The sequence below is a fragment of the Nothoprocta perdicaria genome, unplaced genomic scaffold (genome assembly GCF_003342845.1).
Source record: "Nothoprocta perdicaria isolate Ctin4 unplaced genomic scaffold, notPer1 scaffold_13, whole genome shotgun sequence".
Taxonomy (NCBI): Eukaryota; Metazoa; Chordata; class Aves; order Tinamiformes; family Tinamidae; genus Nothoprocta; species Nothoprocta perdicaria.
In genome coordinates this window covers 2,122,659-2,147,730 of record NW_020454427.1, presented here as the reverse complement: position 1 = coordinate 2,147,730, position 25,072 = coordinate 2,122,659, and the positions used below count along the sequence as shown (strand labels likewise).

General features: G+C 42.8%; 1 protein-coding gene across 1 annotated transcript in view; it reads left to right on the top strand.

Annotated features, from left to right (window-relative positions):
- Nucleotides 1-25,072, top strand: part of SCFD2 (sec1 family domain containing 2) — a 185,213-nt gene that overhangs the window by 145,269 nt on the left and 14,872 nt on the right. The window contains exon 7 of the mRNA XM_026033629.1: nucleotides 23,520-23,665. Within this exon, the coding sequence (XP_025889414.1) occupies nucleotides 23,520-23,665 (146 nt within the window). The remainder of the gene's footprint in view (nucleotides 1-23,519; nucleotides 23,666-25,072) is intronic.

The following is a 25,072-nucleotide window of genomic DNA, read 5'->3' as shown; positions in this document are numbered from 1 at the left end:
AATTGCTGTATTGATGGACCCTTGGGATCATCACCTCGCTCTTCTTTATACTGCTTCTTTTCCGCCAAGTTAAAAAAAGAAATGGAAAAGGTGGAGGAAGGTTTTGTTATTTATTTATTTATTTATTTATTTATTTATTTATTTATTTATTTTCCTGCTGTTTTTCCAGCGACCATCAGAGGTCGCTGTGCCCTTTATGAAGGGAGCACTGAAGGCATGGGAGGCACCAAGGATTCTCAGCCCTTCCTTCACTGTTGATCTTCCTTCTTCCAAGAAGGATCTGCTAATCGGATCAGTGTCCCGAGAGCAAAATGGTGCAAAGTTATGGCCCGAGCCACACTAAGTCCAAAATTCTGTGTTTATTAAATAACGTGAGACCTGCTGCATGTGCTGCTTGCTGGAGAGCCACAGTTTGGGACATGGCAAACTTGGTGGCGTGTGCCGAGATGTTGGCCAATGTGTTTTGGTGCCCGTATGGCTATCCTATAGCTGCTTTCATATGACCCTCATTAGACTCAAGGGCACATTCATACAGAAGAGAGGGGAAAATGGGAAATAAACAGCATTTGTGATAAGCATTTTTCCCTATCAGACAGCTCCTGCCCCTTCTTCAGCATGGCTTGTGCCATGTGCTGTGCACATTGTGGCCTTTGCAGCTGTTGGAAGTTTATCTGCAGAAGTCCTTCAATCAAATCTAAGTTCATTCTGACAACCAGCACTGAAAGGTCTCTGCCTCAAAGGAAGAAGGAGGTGCAGGCAGTTGTTGAGCCGTCCCGCTGCCGCGCTCCTGCCTAGCAGGAGCAGGGAGGGAAGTGGCCAGGAGAGAGCAGCAGAGGAGTGCAGGAGCAGCCGCCGGCTCGCAAGCAAGCAACTCGTAACASAACTTAAATTGGCCTTCGTTTCCATTGGTGGCAAGACAGCAGCTCTTCAAACTCCATTTGATATCTTCAGGTAGTTGCTTTCCTTCCATAAACACATTATAAATGAAATTCAGAGTTGTTTAGTGGCTGAAACTCAAGAATGCTGTTATTCATGTTGATATTTTGATTTTTATTTGTTGTGATAAAAGAGGGCCATCTATTGTGGGGGACTGCAGAAAAATGTGGTTGCAGCTTTTGTTTCGGTTCAGGACAATCTGATATATCGGACATGGGCACTCGGGGATCGCCTCAGAGCCCATCAGCCTGTTGTGCATTCAGGCGCCTGCCTCCAGGGCTGCATCCTGGGCTTTGTGGGTTGCCCTGAGCCACAGTTTGATCTAGAGGGAGTCAAGGCAGGTACCCTGAAAGGAGATGCTCTCTGCCCTCGTGACAGCCTCGTGCCTGCTTGTGGCGGGGACCCCACCGAGATCTGCCTTTCTCTGCCTCACAGCCAAAGGAAGCACCTGCAAGTTGATAGTGGGGTTTGTAGGCAGAGGAAGAAGAGGGAAATCCTCCGAAAGGGGGAGATCCCTCCCTCTTCTCTCAAAAGCATAGAAATAAAAGGCACAAGGCCACTCCTGCATTAGGAGAGAGGATCTGGTGCCCTGGTCTTGCCACAGGGAGCACATACCAGACCCCAGTGAGGAGAAGTGGGGGGCTGAGCCAGGACATCCATACCTTAGCTTTTCCCTAGTCTTCTGAGGTTGATTTGGGTCTTCCTAGTAATCCCTTAATTCCTTGGATTATGGGAACTCTATATTTGCGCAGTCCAGAAAGATGCAGCTAGCTCTTTAATGCCCTGCTTTATGGCGCATATATGAAAAGAGCAGATCACTGTTTACGGTCGTGCAAATTGCTTGGGTCACTGGAYGCTCTCCAGGCAGTTGCTCAGTACAGGTAGGAGAGAAACTTGTGCCCTTGAAATCCCTCCCAACAGCTACATGACAAACACAGTGCAGAGGGTGGTGTGATGAGTGCTTGTTCTGCAGCCCTGGGCATGGACATGGTCTGGCTGCTCTGGCGTCTCCACACGAATGGAGCCTCACTGGAGCTCTCACCTTCACTGCTGGAATAGAAAGARACAGCAAGCAAAAGAAATGGCCTTTTTCTTTTTTTTTAAGGAGTGGATCTTGTTAAAAAGAGTAAGGAAAAAAGGCTTGGTTTAAAAGATGACCTTTGTGGCATTAGTGTTTCCTCGAGCAAAAGCACACTTTGCTTTGTCTGTACTTATGGAAAAGAAGTGGCCTGGACCCACTCACGTATTTTTCCCTTTCTTTTTCCTTTTCAGAGCCTTCCTTTCAGTATTTCCTCCTGCTCTTGTCCTAATAGTTCTGAAATATTTACTCGCACCCCATTATCTTTTATGGTATTCCCCAGCTGTCATTTGTTATTTCCAGAGCATTTCAAATAGCAGGAGGTTTYGATGCAGTTTTGCCTGACTTTGCAGCCTCCTAATGTTACTTCCTTTTCTCTTTTTTTTTTCTTTTTTTAAATCATGTAAACTTTTGTGTATCATGGCAAATTTTATATGAGTAAGTAACTTTCTTGTTCCCCTCTATTTATTCTCTGTGTGTGCTATCAGACATGGTGCTGAGGATCCAGTGTCCATGTTTTGTGAATTTGAGGGAATTTTACTTTGGAATAGCTGTTCTCTGGTGCTGTGATGTGAATGCTCATTAGTCGTTGGAGGAAGTCTTTTGGTTTACTTTCCTTGGGAAGGAGGAATTCTGTGATTCTGCGCTCCAAGGTTACAAGTTTGATATAAATCAACCCATGGTAAAAGTGGGAACTAGGGAAAGATTATGTGCAAAACTCCTGTTCCAAACTAAAATCTGGTATATGTTTCTAGTGGGACTTCAAGTGACTACAACATAAAGGTACTTTTAAAAATGAGTCAGAATTACCAAACAGCTTCTCCAGACATTTTTTTTTAAAGAACACACATATAAATTGTCTGTAAGCACAGCTGCAGGGGTAACTGGAGTCTGTTCTAGCTCAGCTAGTCATTAGTATGATTTTTTTAAACAGTCTTTAGATCTGTATTTTGTTAGAAGTTCTTAAACTGGAATCTGAGTAGCATTTTTTTTAATAGGATGTGTTTTGCATCAAATACTAATTTTCTAAGCTTATGCAACTGGTAGATACCTGTCTTAAAAATAATATTGTGTGTGCATATGCGTGCAAAAAAGTAAATGCCAAAGGCTGTATCTTCACTTTATTTCTAAAATATTCAGGGTCAAGTGTTGGGAATCAACAGTTAGATCCCAAAGGCTCCTCCCAGGTGGGGAGCGTAAGAAGTTTGCATAGTGCTGACCTTGATTCAGACTGCTTAGATTTACCTCTAGATATAGTGCATGAGCAAACTTGACCTTGGGTTGAGTTAGGCAGCCCTCCTGCAGCAGCTGAGCAGTTTGCCAAATGCAGTTTTTGATACGAGGAAGCTCTTCAGTTTGTTCAAAGCACAAATGCTGAAATGCTACCAGCTATGAGATAACCGTCTGCCTTCACTGTGGTCTGCAAGGGCTCCCTGCCACCTTTCTGCAAAGCATCTCTTCTAGCACAGACTTTTCTGAATTAACAAGCTCACCGTTCTTGGCTCTTTTTATTTGTTTTTTTTTCCATTTAATTGGCTAACCTCCCATTTGCAAAACCTCTTTGTAAGTAAGAAATAGAAGTTTATGAGACTCACTCTATTACCCCAAGGAGGACTCCTGGATACACAGCTACCTTTAAAAAGCCTGCTGCTCATTTGTAAATTCTCCTGTTTTCCCTAAGGCCATGCATTGAGGCATCAGAGGCCAGAAAACAGCATTAAGGCCAGGAATGGTTGTATACAATGGTATGACCCTTTTCAGTCTAATGAATGTGTAAGAGGGATCTTTTCAAGTAATTTTTAGAATTGTGGGTTGTGTTTCTCTTGCTTTGAAGTAGTTTATTCACACTGACTTCCACTAAAATTCACGCTKTCCTCCTCAGGGTGGGGAATCTCCTCCCTTTCTGTCGGAGCATTAGGTTTAGCTCCTTTGATTTGAAAGATACTGCAGGATCGAATTACCAAAGGGATTTCCCTACAGAAAGCAGAAGAAGGGGCTTGGGGAACACATGGGCTGCCTGTGTTAAAGCAGTTACCAAACAGCCTTTACTTACATTTYGCAAGGAGCTGTTTGATTGCACCGTACAAACACCCCTTTCTTGCTTGGGGCTGCTGAGTTCCATTAAAGGATGGTAAAAATGGGCTCAGTGTTTTCCTAATGTCATTTAATAGCTGAGTGGTTCCTGACGGGCTGAGACGGTGTCTTGGGGGCTGGAAATGCAAAGAACATCCTGTTGGGAGCAGCTCAAACAATGAGGGAAGTGTGAGCATCCCCATTGAGCATGGGAATTAGGTGACATTTTAGTTTTCAGGCCCTGCTTCCGGATCATTTATGGTATCTTATGTGCATGACTGAGAGCTGAAATCATACCTTAACGCAGCGATCATGCATACCCTAGGACTGCAGGGAAAACTGTGTTACCACTGTAATTCACTGGCCTTCATTTCTTCTCTCTTGGTTTCATTGTATAGATAATGGTTACATTATGATCAATTAGCCAAAGCAGAAATGATTCACCCATCATTTCATAATCATTGTATGAAAAAGGAGTCGTAAGTGACAAGAATGTTGCTTCTAAAGACGGCAAGAAACCTTCAAAGCTTATTATAAGAATGAAATCTATRTATTATTATTCTTGAAAGATCCAAAGAGATCCTGGTCTCTCTGTACTATTCTGAAGAATTTGACTCCCCCTCTTTTTTAATGAAAGTCTATTGCTCTTTTCTGATAGCGAGTGCATGGTCCAGTGGGTAAGTAAATCTGACTAGACACGGTGGCTGTGCTGCAGCCCTTGCCACAAAGAGGCTTAACCAGCAAGTCCAAATGTGGTGCTGTGTGATCGTATTTGGAATTTTCTCTGCATTCAGGTTCCCTATCCACACAGCAGGTTGGCATGCGTATTATTCTTCTATTAAAAAGGAAAAAAAAAAAAAAAGAAAAAACTAAATGTAGTGGTTAGGAATGGAAAGAAGTAATTAGTCTGGACACCATCTTCCTAACATCCAACGTAACGTATTTGCTTGGTAGCCCAGAATATGCTGTGCATAAAATATAATTCCAGCATCTCTGATTTGTATTAGCACCGTTATGATGGGATTTTCAGTAATGTTGCTCTGTGAGCAAGGAGCAAAATGCATTTGCAATGAAAGTGGAGTGCAGTCAGCCCTGTTCAGTTTTATTTTCAATAATTCTCAGATGTTTCAGTGTTGAAAATCCTGTTGTAGGAAAGATGTGGTGTTTTCAAATGGTCTTCCCTTTTTGCAAAGTAAATTTGGTGGCTGTGGAAGCTACAAATTGACAGCTAGGAAATGATAATTTGTATTTTTCACACAAGCGAGGGAACTCAAGGCTTTGTGCACTGTCCGGTGTCCTCGGAAGATCCAGGGTATTCCATGTGCCATTTCAGCCTTTGGCATTTATCCTGCCCAGGCTGGCTCTGATCTGGTCTCTTCGCARTGCACCCATAAGGGCCAAGAGGTTTCCCAGCCCCTTTTAGTGGGTGCCTGTTCTTCTCTGAGCAGGTCCTCRCTAGGAGCAGTGGCAGAAGTGTCACACAGCTGCTTCTCCAGGGGCTCCTCTTCTCCCCACATCAGTACCCCTCGTCCCTTCGCCAAAGGAGCCGTTCTGAAGCAGTCCTTAAGCTGTCCTTGCAGAGCAGATTAGAGCAATATCCTGACCATGATTAACTTGTGTTTAAAAAGGTTGACTCTAGTATTTCTGGAACCTCTAGTTCTTAAAGCAGCTGCCCAGGTTTGCTGCTGATCTCTTTTAATATAATTAAGATGAAGTCACTTTCCAACACTGCTTTTCTGGTATCTTTTAAGGCCTCCTAAAATGGAACCCGATGAAATTTCTCACCTTCTATTTGACACAAAAACTGTTGCTTTCTGACATAGGAATACACAGCCTTGCAAGACTGTTCTTGGCAAGAGCATAAGCAACATTCACCTAAAGAAAAGAGTGCTCTTCTTTCTGCTTGACCCACTTTTCTGTGCTTACCTATTTTTTCTCCCTTTGATACGATTTTATTTCTACACAGTCCGTTTCTCTGATGAATTGACTCATTCTCTCTCTCTACTGGCTGTCTTTGTGTAATTCTTTCCTATGTTTATTGTCTGTTGTTTGTAAGAAGTATTCAGTAAACAATTTCTACTAAGGTCATGTCATTTTGTTTGCATTCTCTGTAAATATGGAGAGTTTGATTGGAGCCATTTAGGCATTACAAGTACAAATACTTTTTTTCTGAGTCTTCTACAAAAACAAGATGCTGAATGTTGTTGAGCTCTAGCCTGGTGAAGATTAAGGTTTAGTAAAGTAAACAGACATCATAAACTTGTTGATAACTATATTTATTCTTTTATTAAATTCCAAGTGTTTTAACAACTTAATACTGAGGGGAAAAAAAAAAAAAAAGTAGAAATGACCTTACTGCAGACCAATTTTGATAAGTACTTTTGGCAGAGCTTATTTTGCTTTAAACTGAGCTAAGTATGAGATGGGTATATAAGCAAGTTACCTTCAGGGGTGTTTTTCTGGGGATATTAGTACAATTGGAAAGATGAATAAAACTAAAACATCCTAACCTAAAACAACTAAGCAAGCAAACCAGACCAAAGAGGCAAGACTCTGCGTGCTGCCTCTAAGCAGTCWCCTTGTTCCCACCTCCACTTTGTGCCAGGCTGGGAGGCTTCTCTGCCCATTGCTTGCTGCACCTCTGGCCCTGACACCCTGGCAGCAGCTCAGCAGCTTTCCTGCCTGGAATGGGTATAGCAGGAAAAGGCCTGCGCTCACGGCATGCCGTGGAAAAGGCACGTTTTCTGCAGCCTGCTCCCGATGAAGAGCTCTGAAGTAACAGATCGTGGCTTGTCACTTCACAGCAACAACGGGTGCTCTGTTCTCCTCGCACTGACTGCCATGAGACTCTGCAGTGCTTTTTGGCAGACACATCCACAGAGATCTTAAGCATGAAGATCCAGCAGGGCTTAGCTGAGCAAGTGTGAGTGATGATCCTTCGGAGGCTTGCACATCATCCAGGCAGGAGTAGACTTTGTGAGGAACGTGGAAATGCGTGGGCCTGGCCAAAGCACCATGCCAGAGCCCTTTGCCAGATCCCCTGCTCTGCAGCAGGGCCAGCAGGTGTTTAGGATGTGTTTTTAACAAATATATCCTTTCCTTCATCTCTCCTTCCATTCATCTGAGCTTTCTGAGCAGTGAGGCTACACATTTGCTTTTGCCTGTTTCCCAGAGCTGCTTGGTGAAAGTCCTTCCCTGAGAAGGGCTGGCAGGTCAAACAGGATCATATTTGCTAGCCTCTGTGTGCCATGAAGTCGCTTGTCTTTCCTTGTCTTTTAGAAACATAATCCATACAACTACTTTCAGTCTTCTGTTTACTTTTCATAGAACTAGTTTCAAATCTTCTGCTGACTTTCCAGCCTAGAGTTTTTCATTACTTTGCCTGTTTGATGACCTTTCTCTGCTTCTTGAGTGCTGAAGCAGCTTGGCATATTTGGAAGGTGAAAAAACTACACGTCTGTGGTCTCTCCTGGCTTTGCTATTCCTACCAGTCTTTTGCAGCAGCTGGGCAACTTACTCACGTGATTGCATGTAAGTTTTGAGAGAGGAAYGGAGAATTGTGATAACTTTCTGTAGGGAAAAATATACTCATTTCTATTAAAGACTGATTGCCATCTTTGAGCGCTCTGTCCGTAGCAGATTGTAAGCCTCTCAGACAACCTGTCCCATAGCAATCCACTGAGCCATTTTGTCAGGATAGAAAAATGTGCTGGTGAAACTGGTCATCAACTCCCTGTAACTAGACTGAACCTGGCTTTGAAAAATGCTGCCAGACATTTCTACAACTTTAAAGTCAAAATCCTGCATTTCCATTTATGAGAACATACACAGAGTTTGAGCATTTGCATGTTTTTTTTCCCCTAGATATAGTACTAGATCACTGAAATATTAAAAAAAAAATGTTCTAAATGATCAAGGGTCTGCATGGAAAGATGGAAGTGGAGAGGTGCTCCCCTCACCACCAAACCAGGTCTCCTGCTCACATCTAGGCAACTATATTACATAATCTTATTTGCAAACTTATCAAAATCCATCTTGAAATTACTCTTATTTCCAACTGCATCCAATAGTCTTACCTGGAGGCTCTTTCAGGACCTCATTCTTTATATTTGGATGCTTACCCCAATTTCTCAGCTTGCTGAGACTCAGCTTTTCCCCCCAGACTAATTCTTCATAAAATATTTTATGAAATGCTTTACTGAAATCTGGTTTGGTCTACCAGTTTTCTTTTGGCAGGACAGTCTGTTTTGTCAACCAGACATGTATGTGGTAAGCCAGGTTTTGATCTATGTTTGTYAGCTTTTATACATCTTTTTCATCCATTTTTAGCTTTTAATTATTTTTTCCTTTAAAATCTCTTTGAATCTTTTGCCTATTCAAAATGCACCCATTAGAGTGTCATTGCCTATGTGATTTTTTTTCCTTTTCTCTAACATTTATTTACTGTGTTTGGTATTTAATTTGTTCTTTAATTATTTTATTTATTATTTAATTACTCAGCCTTCAGTTGAATCCCAGTGGTTAGACACAGAGAAGTGACTCGCAAACAACACTGYGGGGGTTCCACATTTATAGCCACCATGACTCATATCAAATTTGTTCAGCTTACAACTGCAAATGTGTTTTTCTAGCTGCTAGCTCTGCAGAAGCACTCTGAGATTTAAAAAACAGCCTGGGCCCTTTTTGGCTCACACATCAGAGCTTCAGATTCTGCCRGTTTTTTGTTCAATGAGAATTTTGGTTAGACCTTGTTGCATTCCGCTTTCATTTGCTTCCCTGTCTCGAGAAGGCTTGGTTGAGGCAATCTTCATGAAGAAGTCAGGGCTCTGAATTTTGAATTTTCTGCAGCACTCTGGAGAGGTTATGTAAAAGACTATGTAAGAAGTAAATAGAGCAGATATTATAAAGATTCATTATAAAGAGGCTTGTGTTTCCTCTGTGGCTTCCTGCATAAGGTATAATTCATCTTATTTCTCCATATTTCTTCCTTCTGCAGTGTTGATGTAAAAGTATAATGTAGGACAGCTTAATTTTATCTGCAGAATAAGCATTGATGACTTAAGAGTGTGGTGGAGGCCAGAGCTACCATCTAGTCATAGCTGCTTTTTAGACGAACAACACATGCCTTGTTATTCTTGCTGTACTTGTTCTGGTCTATCAGTTAATCCTGTTCCTTATCCCACAGTTATATCCATTTGCTGCCAAGGAATTGATGCTTACTGTATACCCTACTTGAGGACAGCTGGTTGTGTCCCATCTACATAGGGCAAGTGAAACGTGGATGGAGTTTTGTACTGGCACGTCTGCACTGTGGTGAGCCTCAGGCTGGTCTTGTCTTTTCCAAGCTGTGTCTTCTTGTGAGAAGGGGACATAGAGACCCCTGTGCTTTCTCCTACCATTCGTCTTTTAACTGATTTCTAAGCTCTTGCCTCAGTTTGTATTCACTTAGTGGAATTCTTCAGCCGCACTGAAGACAGAGGACATATCTGTGCATGAAGGAAGTAYGTTTTCCAGATGTCATATAGAACAAGTTAATGCAATACTTATATTCATTTGGTGTAAAAATAAAACCTCATCTTAAAAATAAAAGMGATAGGAAAGGAAAGCTCTCCACTGGAGGAAATTAAGGCATTATTGCATTTCAGATATTTGAAGCAGTAAGAATTYTACATCTGAGGTGGTAAAAACCTTTTAAAGAAAATGGCTTCACTGAAACTGATATGAAAGGATGACCTTGTGCAGCATCTGTTTTAAACAGCATTTTAATTGCCTAAGAGAAAGTAGCAGTAAAGTATATGGGTAAGCTTTGCCTTTATCTTCAGTCTTTTTATTGCTTGGAAATGTGAACATTTCATTACTCTGAGATAGTTTACATTCAAGATAAATGTTTATTGATGCCTGGAGATTACAGTGTCAGTGACCTGATGCTTTCACACCCGAATACCACAGGTGAGTTTGTCTAACACAAAGCATCCTTGTTCTACTGCCTAGCTGTTTGCTCTGAAAGCTAAAAAATGATAAATTTGTCTGTGACTTTTTGTGTGTTTCTCCAGTATCTGTGGAGAAATACCACAGATACACGTACCAAAATATCTGTGACTGAAAAACCCTTTATGTGCACAACCAGACACCGTGGCTGGGTTTCCTGGGCACGCACAGGGCTGCTCCGAATGCTTTTAGTAGGTCCAGCTCCACCGGCAGGGCTTGTTGGAAGAGGGGTGGAAGGTGGAAGGACGGAGAGAAGAGCATCCATGGAGCAGGGTGGGAGCAGGGGAAGGATCCAAGGGAACACGCTGCTGTTCGGTGCCACGTTTTCAGGCAAACTGTGTGGAAAAACAAGGCATAGAGCCTAATGGTTTTCCGTGCAGTGTATCATTCTGTTTGTGTTATGACTAATGAGGCTTGGAGTTTGAGCAGGGAGATGCGTATCAACCAAAACCCTTCTGAAGGAGCCGTTCTGGGCCTTTTATTTCTCCCTCGCTAGACATTTTGGCGGGCGTTGTGCTTGCCGGGCAGCAAGGGAGGTTCCAAATGGCAGACGGAGGGTCGGTAGCCCGGAGACCTCTGGTGTGGGGAGGGAGCACCTCCGTGCCCAGCGCGGAGAGGCCTGTGCCCACCGGCGCAGAGGCCACACGGGCCTGCGCGCTGGCGCGCCGTGCAGCCAGGGCCTAGCGAGGGCTTTATAAAACCTGAACAATATCCTGCTTTATGAAAGYAGTTCTGTGTGAGGCACAGAGGGACAGAAAGCCCCGTTCTGGGCACCAGCATGTGTGGTTCCTTGTAGCACAGGCCGGGTCTTGATAGAGGAGGGTTTCACTGCTGCTTTCCGCCAGGCACACGGGGCCATGCAGTAGTAGCGCTTTCGCCCAGGTTGCCTTCTGCACTTCTCTTTCCATATACATAAAACCGGAGCCAATAGTGGTAATTCTGAATAAATACCTGCASAGTCGAGCATTACCAATTCCACACTTTACCTATTTGCTTTCTTTCAATTTCCCTTATGAAAGCAAAAACATCCATTTTTCCGTGATGGCCAGCATGACGTAAAGAGCTGATGGCCAAGTCCCTTGTGCCAGAAGCTCTCGAAGGTTACAGACGGCAGGCAAGCAGACAGTGAAGGTTGGCCTAAGATGCCCATCTTTACTAAATATTGGTTGATTAGGAGGCAAGTGGTGGCATTTGTACACTTGTGCCTCAAACCCATGAGCACTCAGCCTTTCAGAGCACTCAGCTGATGTTCTGCAAGGCTGTCCCGAAGAGGAGTATCCATGTGAGTAAATCAACATCTGTTGATCATTTTGAGAACCTATTTTCTCAGGGGAATTATGACTCATAAAATACAAATATGCGCAGACATCCTGCAGATGACAGTCAGCCCCATAGCCCACGGTACCCCAAAGCTCCTTCRAGCAGCACCCGACAGCAGTGCGGGGTACGGGGCACATCAGCCCCCGCTGCACTTCCAGATTACTGTTGTCAGCCCTTCAGGCTCAGCTGATGGTTTGCTTTTGCTAATCTGTTTCCTAATAAAAAAAAAATGCAGCTAATATTGAAATTGCATGTGCTCTTTCATAGTTAGGCAAGCACAATTYAATGAAAAAAGCCCTGTGCTTCTGCAGTGTATATGAAGCATAAATCAAGTTATCCTTTATTCTTTCGGGCAGAATAAATAAGCAGGTGTTGAAACTTGACTGCAAGATTATTAGTGTTTTTTATTATTCCTTTCTCAAGGAAACAGGAACAATTTATATTAAATGGAAATGATTACAAATCCCATGCCTTTTCTATCAGTTGTTTTTTCAAGCCTGCATTAAAAGCCCTGTTTTGACCACTGCATACATAATTTTCTATTTTTTTTAAGGCTAGGAAATGTTCATTTTTAAGGGCTACAGGAGAAAATAAAGCATTATAGACCAACTCTACAAGCTGCGCAAGTGTTTGTTAAATAAAATAGCACAATTATTTCTGTTTTGAACTGAATAGTTTACACTGTTTCAACAAAGCACTTAAACATTGGCCTGACTTCATCCCATCACACCTTTTACTTGAATGTGTGTTTACATGTTCTGCTGAACTGAGGTCTCTGTCAGCATCTTTTTTATTGATTGCACATATGAATTATTATCTGTTTTATGAATATGAGTTTATTCTGATGATTACTCTGGAGTGTTTGCACATGTGTTTGCAGTTTGTACTGCGGATCTTTTGCATCATTAGTTGGTACTTGCAGTGTGCACTACAGAGTCCTTCTCAGTTAGCAGATAYGTTGTAAAAATGGTCATCTGCTGGATGTGTTTTGTGCAACGTGGTCAGGAATCTGCAGGGCCTTTGGTAACCTGTAACAAGCAGAGGTGTGGAGTAGGGCATGTAATGTAGTTCATCATACTATGGATTATGCAGATATGCAATATTGGTCCATCTTCCCATAAAATGATCTTTCTCTCCTCTTTCACATCCTTTCTCTAAAACCCTTTTATTTTGCTTTTCAGTTAACCTCTGCTCTGTACAGCCTGTGTCTTGTCTCCTGTATAATTATAATTTCCATTGAAAAATTAATACAGTGTGGGATAATTCATGCTGTGCTTTTTAACCTGCATTCTTTTTCTGACTTATTTTTGTTCTTTCTGCCAGTTCATTTGACTTGGTTGCCTTTTCTAACAATCTGCACATAAACGAGGTGTTTGGACTGGCCCKTATTCTTTTGAACTCTACAAAGTGCAATGCACAGTTTTAATGTATTATAAGAGCAGATTAATATAGAAAGGCTTTTATGTCATTTAGATGAGTCACTGTTATCTGCTTTCATAAAAGAAAAGAAAATCTTCCATGAAGGCACTTTTTATAGGATGTTATTCTAGCTGAGATGGGAAACATTCCCAAAAGAAAAGGAGAAGAAGTTCTGTCTGTTGTGACAGTACTCCAGTGGTGATTTAAAATAAGATATTCTTACAGTGGGTGATGAAAAAATTAAACAACTGCTAAAACAAAAGCTGAAGAGAGGAATTTGTCATATTTCTGACTCAAAATGTGATACTCTTATTACACAGCTATTTTCATGAGGTCCATGAAGAGCAAACACCTCTGCAAAATATGTTTTTCCTAATCTTATTGGATACGTAATGCTCATCCCAATAACATACTCACCCACACTGTAGGCTAAACTATTATCTACCTTTTTATCCAGACAGAAAGCTTTCTAATATTAAATTCTGACAAAGTGACAGTTCAGCTTGTTTTTATACTAGAAACAAATTGTTCGTGATTCATATCTTCAAAAATTGGCCCAAACTTTCCAAGTCCATATGTGTAATGTTGAGCTTTTGCAACAGATCTAATTGTAAATATGGTAACTGTTTTTCTGTGTATTCTGCAGAGGAACATCTGACAAATGCTAAAATTGTGTCGGGTCATTTTTTTGGCAGATCCATACAGCACCTTGACAGTGCTGAGCTTTACTCTCCRGGGTGCCTAAATACATTAAACCCCAGTGTTACCAATGGTTGGAGGTCTCAGTGGCTTCAACGAGGGTTGCAAGTTGCAAAAACACAAAAACTTTGAGGATTCCAATTTCTAGTCCTTGTTGGCCACCTTCTGCCTTTGGCACATGGCTTGCAGAGTGGTAGGTTGTCATTCGGGTACAATTAAAGCATTTGGCTGTTGCTTTCAGTATTATGGTTCTTTTTGGTTATTCAGTGAAACTCTCTCCCATAAATATTTCCACTCATTTTTTTCTGAAAATCATTCTATGTCACTTATTTTCAGGACAGAAGAGCTGTTCTGGCTCTGGCTCCTACCCTATTCCAGCCTCATATCCAGCCCCAAAGAAGGTGTAGTACCAACATGAGGTTTTTAGTATTGTACAATATGCCCCATAAGAAGCTGTGCTCTTTAATGCGTAGTTCAGGAGGAGGAGGACCCTTCCGTCCCCCTCGAAGCACATGCAGCCTCTGGGAGATTTGCAGCTTGGCTTCCCCTTCCGATCCGCTTATACCCCGGGCGGTGCCGTGGTTAATAATCCTCCTCCTTCCCTTAATGTGCTTATTCTGATCTGGTCACGGAGTTACCTTTGTGCCTGGGCAATGGCAAGAGCAGATAGAGCCAGCCACGTTATGTGCTGTGCCGGCACGTGGCCCCGGGCAGCTCCTGCCCAAGGGAGTGGAGACTCGCAAGAGGCAATAAAATGAATAAAAGAAAGTATTTCTGTGGGCGTAAGAGTTGCAGCCGGTCAGCAGTTGGATGCATGAGGGCTCGTTCTTGCCCTCGTCAGCAGTGCTGAAGTCAGTAGGACCCGTGTGAAGGCAACGTGGCACCTCAGCTCGCTGCCCATGCCAATGATCCGGATTCCTGGCCTAATCCAGCGGCCGAGCCGAGAAGTGAACCTGCACCAGAGCTGCTGTTCCGCCCATTAAAGACCATCTGTCTAATCCACAGCCGTAAATTGACTAAACCTTGCTTGAAATTTAGCTGCAAGATGTGAATATTCATGTGTTTCTAACATATACTGTGAATGTATATATATCATTGCCAATGTCAGCAAAATATGTTTTGAAAGACAGCTCTGTAAGATACTTTACTGAAAGCTGGTTCAAAAACCAATGCAATAATTGATATGAAACATCTACTTATGCCGGGTGTTACTTCGGGTTACAATTGCTTTGCATATTTATTTAAAAATCAATAATTTTTTCCTGGAGCATTACTAGAGAAGCAGGACTTTTATTTCTTATGAATTCGGGGATGCTAAAATAAAGCTGAAGCTGTTCTGGCTGAATTTCAGCTGGGTTTAAGCATATGGTTAAGCACAGCTGAATGCTTTCTGAGTTCAGGCGTTCAGAAGTGGGCACTGTGTGCAGCTCTAGCAGTAGATTTTTCTTCTGAGATTGCAGTTAAGTGATAAACTAATGCCAGAGAATAGTGGTGRCCATTTAGAACACTTATTGTTTTGCGTTTTTTGTTCTGTCATAATCATGCTGAACATGGCATTTATTCTTTCTTTCATTTCTCTTCTTGCTTAGTACTGTGGCATGAACAGAACAGAACATAACGATATCCAAATTGTGTGTCATGTGATAGATTTTCATGTGTGAATTGAAAATATTACGAAAACTGCGTTCTGTGGTAACTTCTTTTGCCATAATATCCCCCTTTCCTACTATCATCAGCACAGAACACAGAATTGGCATTTAGCTTTGAGCTTTTTCATGCTCCCTCGTCTGCAAAATGACCTTTTAGTGTCTTGGCCAGCACTTAATCCTTTTATAATTTCACCAGAATTTTGGTGTGTAAGCCTTGTCTTCCTGTTCTTTGTAAGAGAAACAAGAATCATTCTGGGAATAGTTATGAATTTAAAGCAAAAGGTGCTTAAGGGATGTATCATAATTCTATTATGATAGAATGATACGGATGAGGGGACAAATCAAAACTGCAGTTATTATCTCCCATTAAGTAAAGCCTGTTGATTGCAGCCTAAATGCCAATTATCCTTGTCAGTTTTTAGATGGCTTTCCACCTCTCCTGTAGTGTGCTGGGTGGAGAAGCCTTTTTGAACAGATGACTACGCATACCATTAAAATGTCATTATTTTTGTCCACCTGTTAAAAATGCTGCTTTACTTCAGGAGCTGATAATTGGATTAAAGTTGTTCATTTTAATTGTAACCTTATGTTTCCACATGTTGATGTTATATGTTATGTATAAAGCTGCCGTCACCAATTTAAGGACACCCTGAGCTTGACTTCAGCTCAGAATTTAATTCAGGAGAGAAATCGTCTCTTACATATTTTTCCATAGCCATCATTTTTAGAGCCAAAAGTTGAGATGGTTTTGTGCATTTTTTAAAAAGTTCCAGGTAGGATAGTTGTTTTCAAAAGGAAGCATTTTCCAATTATTTCTGCAAGCCTGACTTAGCATTTTAAAATTCATACAACCAATTGATTGAATCGACTTTGAATGCAAAAAACCTCAATCATCTGTTCAAGTGTGCATCAATCATTCTGTACCCATCCAAGGCACAGAAGACGGAAAAATCAAACAGAACAGTGAAAGAAGTATTTTACTTCTTAGGTTGTTCAAAAATGCAAGATTCCTTGTAATTGGTATAAGAACAATTACAAATCTTGCTGTGTTTCCTCCAAGTTCTCCTGCTATAAGGTCTGGAGCAGATAAATGACAAAAAGCAGAGGCAAGGCTCCCCCGGAGGCAGTAAGGAGAAGGGGAAGTGGGAAGGAACCAGCCAGGGCACTTCACACCTGCAGCGTGTCCTCCTCTCCGGGACACCCCGGCCAAGGAGCCTGTTGCTTTCGGGTACGTTTGTGGAGTAGTGTTTCCATAGAATTTTATATCACATGGAGTTTTATTAAGCTTTTGCAGGAGGAACATTATTGAGAAGCCTTATTCAAGTCACAGAGTATTTACCCTAGCTTTATTAACATTCTGAAAACGTGTGTTTTTTTAATTAAGAAAGGGCTGCTTGAGGGAGTAACTGAATTGTTCCCTAATGAATTTCTTTCAAAAAGCACATCTGAACACAACTTAAGTTCCTCCTGCAATTAATTTATGTAATTTATTCTAGCAAGCACTACAATTTTCCCCATAATTGTTCATTGAATTGGCAGGTTTAATTCCACGTAACATGAGAGCCTCCAGTAACCGAGTTTGCAGTACTTCATAAAAGTTAATATTACATGCTGTGCTATTGAATTTTGGCAAGAGGAAGGCAATAAAATAGCCCCGTAAAATAGAGATGTCCAAGCGACAGATATTGAAGCCAACATTTGAAAACGACTCTCCCAAGTTGGGTCTGAAATCCGTACTTAATCAGGTGGGTTAGTGGCCAGCTTTTTGCAAGCGCAGGATACCCATTGGCCTCAGCACACGACATTCAGCAGAGAATTCCAGAGCAGATTCCAAGACTTGAGGCCAGCCGCCTTTCCCGGCACGTTGCTGGCTCCGAGCCCGAGCTGAGGGTGGACCGAGTACAGCCTGGCTCGTGGTGGCCAGAGCTGTAGCCCGTGGGTCTGCGTGGCCCGAGGAGCTCAGTGCCCCACAACCAGCCGCCCAACGCTGGTTGTGCCGCGGTGCTGTGGCAGCCCTGGAGATGCCAGGATGTGTCCCTGTGTCCTAAAAAGGGATGTTGGCTTCGCCTGGGCTGCGGGAGGATGGATGGGTGTCGGGCTGCCCCACACACGTGAGCAGTCGCTGGACGTCCGGCGCTACTAGAATTTGGACATCTATTTAGAAGCTTAAGCGGAGACTTAGGCTTCTAAGTTTAGCTACTCTAGAAATCATTCGTGACCTTTCTTTCAAGTGGGAGATGTTTGTCACAATTAAAATAAACTACAAATTGCCAGTCACAATACCAGCTTTGGCAAGTCCTTCGGCAGCGGCTGAGCTGCTCCTCTCCTCCCCTCCTGTCATGGAGAGCACATCCCTGCCGTCCCGCTCAATGCTCCGTGCTGGGGGCTCCGGAGAGCTCCTGCCCGCTGCTTTGTTTTGATTCCCCATGTGCCAATGGGATTGCAAGTGACGATTATGGAAGTGTGGAGCTGGCCGCCTCTGCCTTGCGGCTTCACAGTAAATCCCTGTGATTTGCTCTGGAGTTGCAGAATTCAGCTGGAGTCTTGTATGTGTCTTGTRTGTTGCAAGTGGGTGCAAAGCAGCCCTCGCTCATGATCAGGGGAGAAAAACATTCTGTTTTGCTTTTTAACGTCATATCCATTCTCCTCCYCTTTTCTCCACGGTCCTCTCCAAGACCTAGGACTTTGTCACTACCTATGGGCAGTCAGGCTTTCTGTTTGCTCCTCTCTGGAAGCTGGGACCACAGGGAAGCTCCGGCCCCGCTGGCTCCATGTAGTTTTGCTGGGAATGCTGAGGGCAGGATGGGTGCAAGAGGGCCCCTCCATCCCCCGTGGTGGAAAAGTGAAGGTGCTGCTGGGTGACCATCATGGACACAGCCATGTCCCCTGCGGACACTCTCYTCTCCAGGGCTGTTGAACAGCTTCTCCTGATCCTCCAGATCAGAATAGAGCAAAATCTGATTTTCCACATTCTGCTTGTAGCCCAATGTGTTGTTATAATAAGGTTATTTCAAGTGCTTTTACATTCTCACCCTGTCCCGCCTTGCCCAGCAGTGTCATGTTTAGTTTCACACCTTCTCTTTGTGACCAAGTAGAGAGCTGGATTTAATACAAGTCAGACTTAAGAATGAAGATTGAAATGCATGACGGGATCCATCAGGATGAAAAATGACAGGAGATGCACAAATGTTACCCCCCTTTTGGTTGCTACGCTTTTCTCTTGTGRAAAACAACCATGATCTGTGTACCCATATGCACTCAGACCTACTTTTTTTCCTAACAACTTTGCATCAAAATGGTTATAAAGCATATAGCTGTSACATTACATATACATGGCTTTAGATGTATCTGCTAGAAAATGAATGGCTCATATGATGTAAAATACGTAAATAGAAGGTTTTCATTAGTTTAAAATCATAGTGCTGCCTTTATAGTTCTGACCCTCAAGGCACTGTATATTTCTGCTCTTTCTCTCTTTCACTGACAAGAATTAACTCTGCATATCTACCAAATAACTTGCATAATGGGATCCTGATGCTGGATTTTGTCTTTTTCTGAACATTAATTTTCTGTTTCAGCCCATCCTTTAGTATGTGCTTCTATAACAGCTTAGCTGCTCTGTCAGTTCAGTGCTGTAGTTTGCAGGGCTTTTGTTGGTTTATTTTTTCTAAATGGGCTATAGAGAAAGCTTAAGTTACTGCTGGTGACAACCTGACAGTATAAACCAGAGTAATGCTGTAAACTTGCGCCTTTCCTAAATGCTCAGCTTTGTATCACGGCTGTTTTATGACATGTCTGAGAAGTAACAAAGGCCTGCACAAAGTGTTAATAATTAGTGCTTTAGAGAAAGAAAGAAGTTATTTTTATAACGCTTGGAATATTTATGGAAAGAGACAAAACTCAGTAAAAGGTTTTCAGAAACGTGGTTCTGAAGTTCTTATTTTTTGCATTCAATTAGCCTTCCCTACATGTTGCAGTGTATAATTACGGATCTCATGGGTTCACAGTGTGAATTTCTCTGTGCCTGCTTCCTAAAGTGTGTTCTTTCTAATTTCAGAAGTCTGTACATGATCTGTACAGTTCGGTTTCTAGAATCACCGTAGGTTGTAGAAGGGCAAATCCAGTCTCCTTTTACAGGCTCCATGTGAAAATGGATTCCTTCTGGTCCTAATGGTTATGCTGATGTCTAGCTCATGAGGAGCTGTGCTACCTCTGATCAAAAAGTCCAGCAGTTGGCCAAAAATGAGGGCCAGTGTCTCATCMTGTTACTTGCAGAATAGACATCAGGAGAGTTTGAAGCCTCAAATTTGGTGCAAGTCGATGGAAAAAGAAAGAAACAATTTTGGAGAGATCAGGCCTCCCCTTCCTCCAGAACCTGATCATTTTCCTCTTGGGATGTCCATCAGGATCTGGACATGTGATTTAAAATCTTAAAGCCCAAGAAAGGAAGGGTGATTTTCTTTTCCCCACAAAAGCCACTGGGCGGCTTTCACGCTGTCAGGAAAGCAATCTCCACAAATTCCAATTTCTTGGGCACTCATTTAGATGCCTTTCCCCATGTGTAATAGAGTTTGGATTCAAAGGAAGCCATTGAGCGTGCTCTTCTAGTGACTTTTAGCTATTACCGAAAAGCCGGTAGCAGGAAAAGCTGCTTTCATTACACAGGAGCTGTGCAGCAGCTAATATTCCCTGCCTGCCGCCCAGGGAGCGGATCCGTCGGTGCCGTGGAGCGGGCCAGGCAGCGGGAGCCTGTCCCGCTCCCGTTCACGCACACGGTGCAAGCGGGAGCGTCACCCGGTGCCCACCCCTCGCACGGAGCAGCTCCCTGTCCTCAGGGGGAGCAGGGCCAACTGCAGAGCCCAGGGGTCTCCTAGTTTCAGCAGGAGGGGATTGCAAAGGAAACTGCCCTATTTAGCCTGCATTTAAAGATAAAGAACTGGATGTCAGAGTGATGGGCAGAAAGAGAGTCCTGACTTCCCCAGATGCAGTTTTTGTAGGCCAGAAGTCCCAAATGAGCCGCTTCAATCACAGGCCATGGACAGCCCACCTCTCTTCCCKCTGTGGGAACAGGGGCAATGGATACAGGGGGAGTGGTGCAAGGCTAATGTTGGGGGCTGCCGGTGTGGGGGCTCTGCAGTTCTGCTCCTCGCCCATGCACCGGCTCCAGGCAGCCGGAGAACATGCACCTCCATTCCTGGCCATTCTTCCCTCTCCATCTCTTCATCCTGCACCACCAGCCAGCGTGTTGTTTCCCACAATTTGGTGTTTCTCCACTTTGTTATTTCACTCTGCAATAATCCCACCATGTTGATGAAAAATATATCCTGGAGCTTTCAGTGTCTGCAGTTCTGCACAGAGTACTGAAAGCTTAGTTAGGGCAAGCGAGCTTCAGGGATGTGTTAATGGAGTCTGTGAGAATGTAGAGAGGAAAAATTGGTGGTGTCAGAAGGTCGTTCTTGTACCGATTGGAAAATCAGCAGGAAAGATGGGTTTCCGAGCTGCAATCCATTTCAGTCCATTAGAGGGGCATTTAGGACTGACCGTACCGTGTGCAAGGACACTTTGCCCTGGTTCACGGGCTACAGCCAGCTGTGCACTTACTCCGTGGATTTCTGCCTATAGAAGGAAAGTCTTACGATGGAGAGGATCAAATGGAGGAAAGTATTCTCACTAACATGTCTGAATCAACGGGATTCAACAAATATAGCAGGTATTTGCGTCCACAAGTTTTCCATTTAACTTTATAGGCACAAAAGCTAAAACGTAAAAGAAATGCACTGTAAACTCTTCTTGACTGCAAATTTACTAGGTGCCTAGTCTTGATGTGGGCTGATAAAGTGTGAGTTTTTAGGCTGAGGAAAAGGATTCTGATATGTAGTGGCACCTCACCTGTTTTTTTCAGAATCAAAGGCACCTCACCTGTTTTTTTTCAGAATTAAGCGAATTTTATGCTTAAAATGCACCTTTGATTCTGAAAATGCACCTTTGATTCTTTTTCCTCCTGATTTTTAAACAGTGAGAATATATACCAACTCATGTTGAAGAAATTCTAAATATTCTTAAAATGAGGCCTTTTTGAAAGTTTGTGTTTAAAAATGAATGGAGGTTAGAGCAGCTCCCCACAGGTAGACCRTGCCCGCCGGGAACTGGGAGTGGGAAGTGACAAGATGGTTTCAAGCTTCTTGCTAAAAAGCGTCTTGCTAAGGCAAGGAAAGAGAAGGGAGGGCAAGGGGAAGGGATRCCAGTAGGAGAATAAAAATACATGTCTTTTAATGAGAAAGATAACTGTGGGCCTAAGCAAAAGACACTAAAATGGTCCAAACAATATGGTCTAAACAATAGAAAAGAATAAAGGAAGCAAACCAAAGCAAACAGTGTCATTTTTACCTTGCCTGAACTTGTGCAACGTGCATTCACCAGCAAACCTAAACATTGCCAATGTGCTTGGCCAAAAGCAATAGCTTTGTCTGACAGAGAACTGAAGAAAGCACAAAGATACAACTAGTTATGTTAKCTAGAGCTGCTTATCTCCAATGCGGCTAAAAAGGGGAAAGCTTGTCTCTCAAAGAGAATAAAAAAATGAGTAACACCATGAGATATAGTTCTTCCATTTTATTTTTCATTTGCCAAGTGCTGTATAAATCTTAACTATTAAAAATGCTCGACCTCTGTATTGGAAGCTGACTTCCTGGTTTTCTCATGCTTTTATTTTCCTTAAAACCACCTTGCAATCTAAGATTGCTTTTGAGTATTTTGCCTGTGTTAGCAACAGATATAAACCATGATTTGTTGGTCAGACTTTATTTATGGACCTCATCTCTCCCAGAAGGTGTTCAGTTTTCTCTCAGCTGCTGGACTGCATTCCCTTGCGCATAAACCAGCACAAGGCCACTCACAGGAGCAATCTCACTAATTTCAATAGCACCGCTAATGGAATTACATTTATGGAGCGAGATAATGAGCTGCAGGAGAGGGTTTTCTGTCCCATACTTTTATCAACAACATTCAGGTTCCTCTGCCGGATGAAAAACAAAACTTTGGTTAGTCAGAGTATCAGCTCACATAGATCTAGCACACACGTAGCAAGAAAATTACTTCTTTCAATTGTTCTGTGTTCTTAAAAAAAGAAAAACAAGAGCCCTATCCACAGTCATGCATGACAGCATCTGCCTTCCAGTTAGAGCAGGGCAGTCACTGAGACCTGGTTCGTGCTCACACGGCCGCTTTGCGGGACTTGGTGACATAAATCCTCCCTTCCTCGGTTTGATGTCGCTCTGCACAAGCACAGTCTTATTTTGTTCTGTTGCACCAGCTTGCGAGCTGACTTGTAGCCTTTTGGCAGTCAAATGAAAGCTCAGTGTCTAATCATAATCTTGTAGAAATGGTTTCAGGCCGATAAGAAATGTATATATATATATATATATATATATATATATATACACACACACACACACATATGTATTTGCTCTACAGAATGCAAATATATGACTGACAATGATCCTGGTCATCTTACTCAGAGGATCAACCTGTAAACCTTGAAAATACTGCCTTTCTGGTTGTTTCTGTAGTGCATAGAGACTATGGTGTCCATCCGCTGTAGAGCACGGTTAGTTCAGAGTCACTCCCTGCTTCCCCCTGCTCCCCAAAACACCCTTCTCAATGGCACCRCTGATTTCTGTTTTCCATCTCAGGCCCAGTTCCTGCAGCCAGTAGGTGCTGGGAGCTGGTGTTTGTCAGGAGATTTCTGCATCTGTGCAGACATAAAAATTTGCTGGTGCAGGACCTGTTACAACCTTGGGGGTCTCTAACTTGAGCAGTTCTCAGACATAGCAAATCAACTGTGAAGGTGCTGTTTCTCCTCGTCTGTGCGTTGTAGTCCCTGTACTGAGATGGACAGAGTCAAGGATGGGAATTTCTCCTTGCCAAAACCCTGCCTGGCAAACTGGAGGTATCATTCATGTGTTTCTGTGGATGGAGTTTGGGTTAAGCCTCAAAGTCTCAGTGGAAGTTATACATCTTAGCAGAACCACTTTGGACAAATGTATTCAAAATAATAGTTGTGTGACTTTGAGGGAGAACAAGTCACCGAGCACCTCTGAAGTGCCATATGCTCCACGTTACAAATGTGAYATGCTATTTGGTTCACTTTGTTTGCCATCTAGGACTTGGGTCTTCTTGCTTAGCTACAGAGACTGGTGCCATGCTGAGGACCTGCGGTGTAATAAACCAAATTTCTAGAATCTAACAAGATTAAGCTAATTTGCCATTTCCTCCTAGTTATGCTTTGCTTGCTGCTTATTACCAAAACACTTGAAAGTTTTTCCCWCCCTCAGCTCTGTGTTTCTTTGTTCCTTCAGGCTGTGATTCGTCTCCAAAACCAGCACCTCAGAAGACCACAGAGGCAGTGGACAGTATCTTTGAGTCCCTCAGGGATATTGCGAGAGCTCGAATGCACATGAAGCAGTTTAACTCCATCCATAACCCAGGCAGCAACACCCACCAGGCAAGTGCATCTTTATTTTTTTTCCCCTTGTTTATGTTATTTCTACGGGACACAGCCAAAATGACACCTCCACCAATAGGGCTGATTCCGTATGTGTGCTAATCCCAGATGTGCTCTGCCCACGTGGAATGTATTTGTGTATATATTCTCTAATTGACCTAATCATCAAGAACTTCCTCAAGTCCTGAAGCCAAACACAGGCAAATTGCTGTCAAAGTTAATCAAAAATTTGTCTGAAGAAGAAATCTGGGATTCGCTTCACAGCGCGGCGATATGATGAGAATGTCTGTATCCTGCCTGAAAGGCAGGACTAGGTCAAGACTGTACTGGACTGTGATGCCTCATGACAGATGAAAGCAGCAGGCCTGCATTAGGATGGCAGTGTTTTCTATCCCTTCTTCGTAACTAGCAGAAGTTTGTTCCCTTCTTAAATAGGGGAAAAATGCAGAGTTTGGTTATAAAAATAAACTACTGTATCAGTACAGGTCATTAGGGCTAAAATTACTCTGTTTTTCTATCTTTCCACTCTCCCCACAAGCGTTTGTCAGTTAAGAATAGAGATTTTTCCGATGGAAAGCAAATGCTGCGACTTACAGAGAGACTTTAAAACTTGATTTCATGCTTGAGCCAGAAGAATAATCCTTCCAAGCTCTTAAGTATGCTACAGACCAGCAAAGGGATATAGTTCAAATTAAGCAATGCTTGTAAAAACAGGAGTCAGAAGTGTTACAAATAGCACTGGAAAGCTAAGGTAAGGAAGGACTGTTATTGAAGTCTCTTGGCACGTCTGACCAGTCTGATGTCTAAAATGGGGAAAATTGTATAACATTTAATACAGTTCAGCGTGGGGGCAGTCAGATAATAAGAACATGCCTTATAAAAGTTTCCTGGAAATGTAATTAACATCGTTGTATTCTTTGGATGTAACTTGGGTTTGTTTGCTTAGAGCAAAGTGCTGGAATGCATCAAGGATTTAATTGTCTTGTTAGAGTAGCTGGAAAAAGCAGCTTATCTTCTGCCATAGATCTCTCTGATAATCTCTGTAATGGGCAGAGCATCATATGCAGCAAGTTAGCTCACGTGAGGAAGCACTGCCCTTCCCATGAGCATCCAGATCCCTGCCCCAAACGGGGCTGCCCTCGACGGGCTTTCCTGCTCTCTCTGTCCGGAGCTGGGAGGCCTTCATTTCTGGAGAAGAGAAAAAGTGTTTCCTGCACTTAAGCAAGTATGCAGAATTGAGTGGCCTCTTAGAAGGACTTTCCGTAGTGCCGAACTTTATATGTCTTCCATAAAAAGAGCTAATGAATTTTTCCCTTCCTTCCTTCCTTCCTTCCTTCCTTCCTTCCTTCCTTCCTTCCTTCCTTCCTTCCTTCCTTCCTTCCTTCCTTCCTTCCTTCCTTCCTTCCT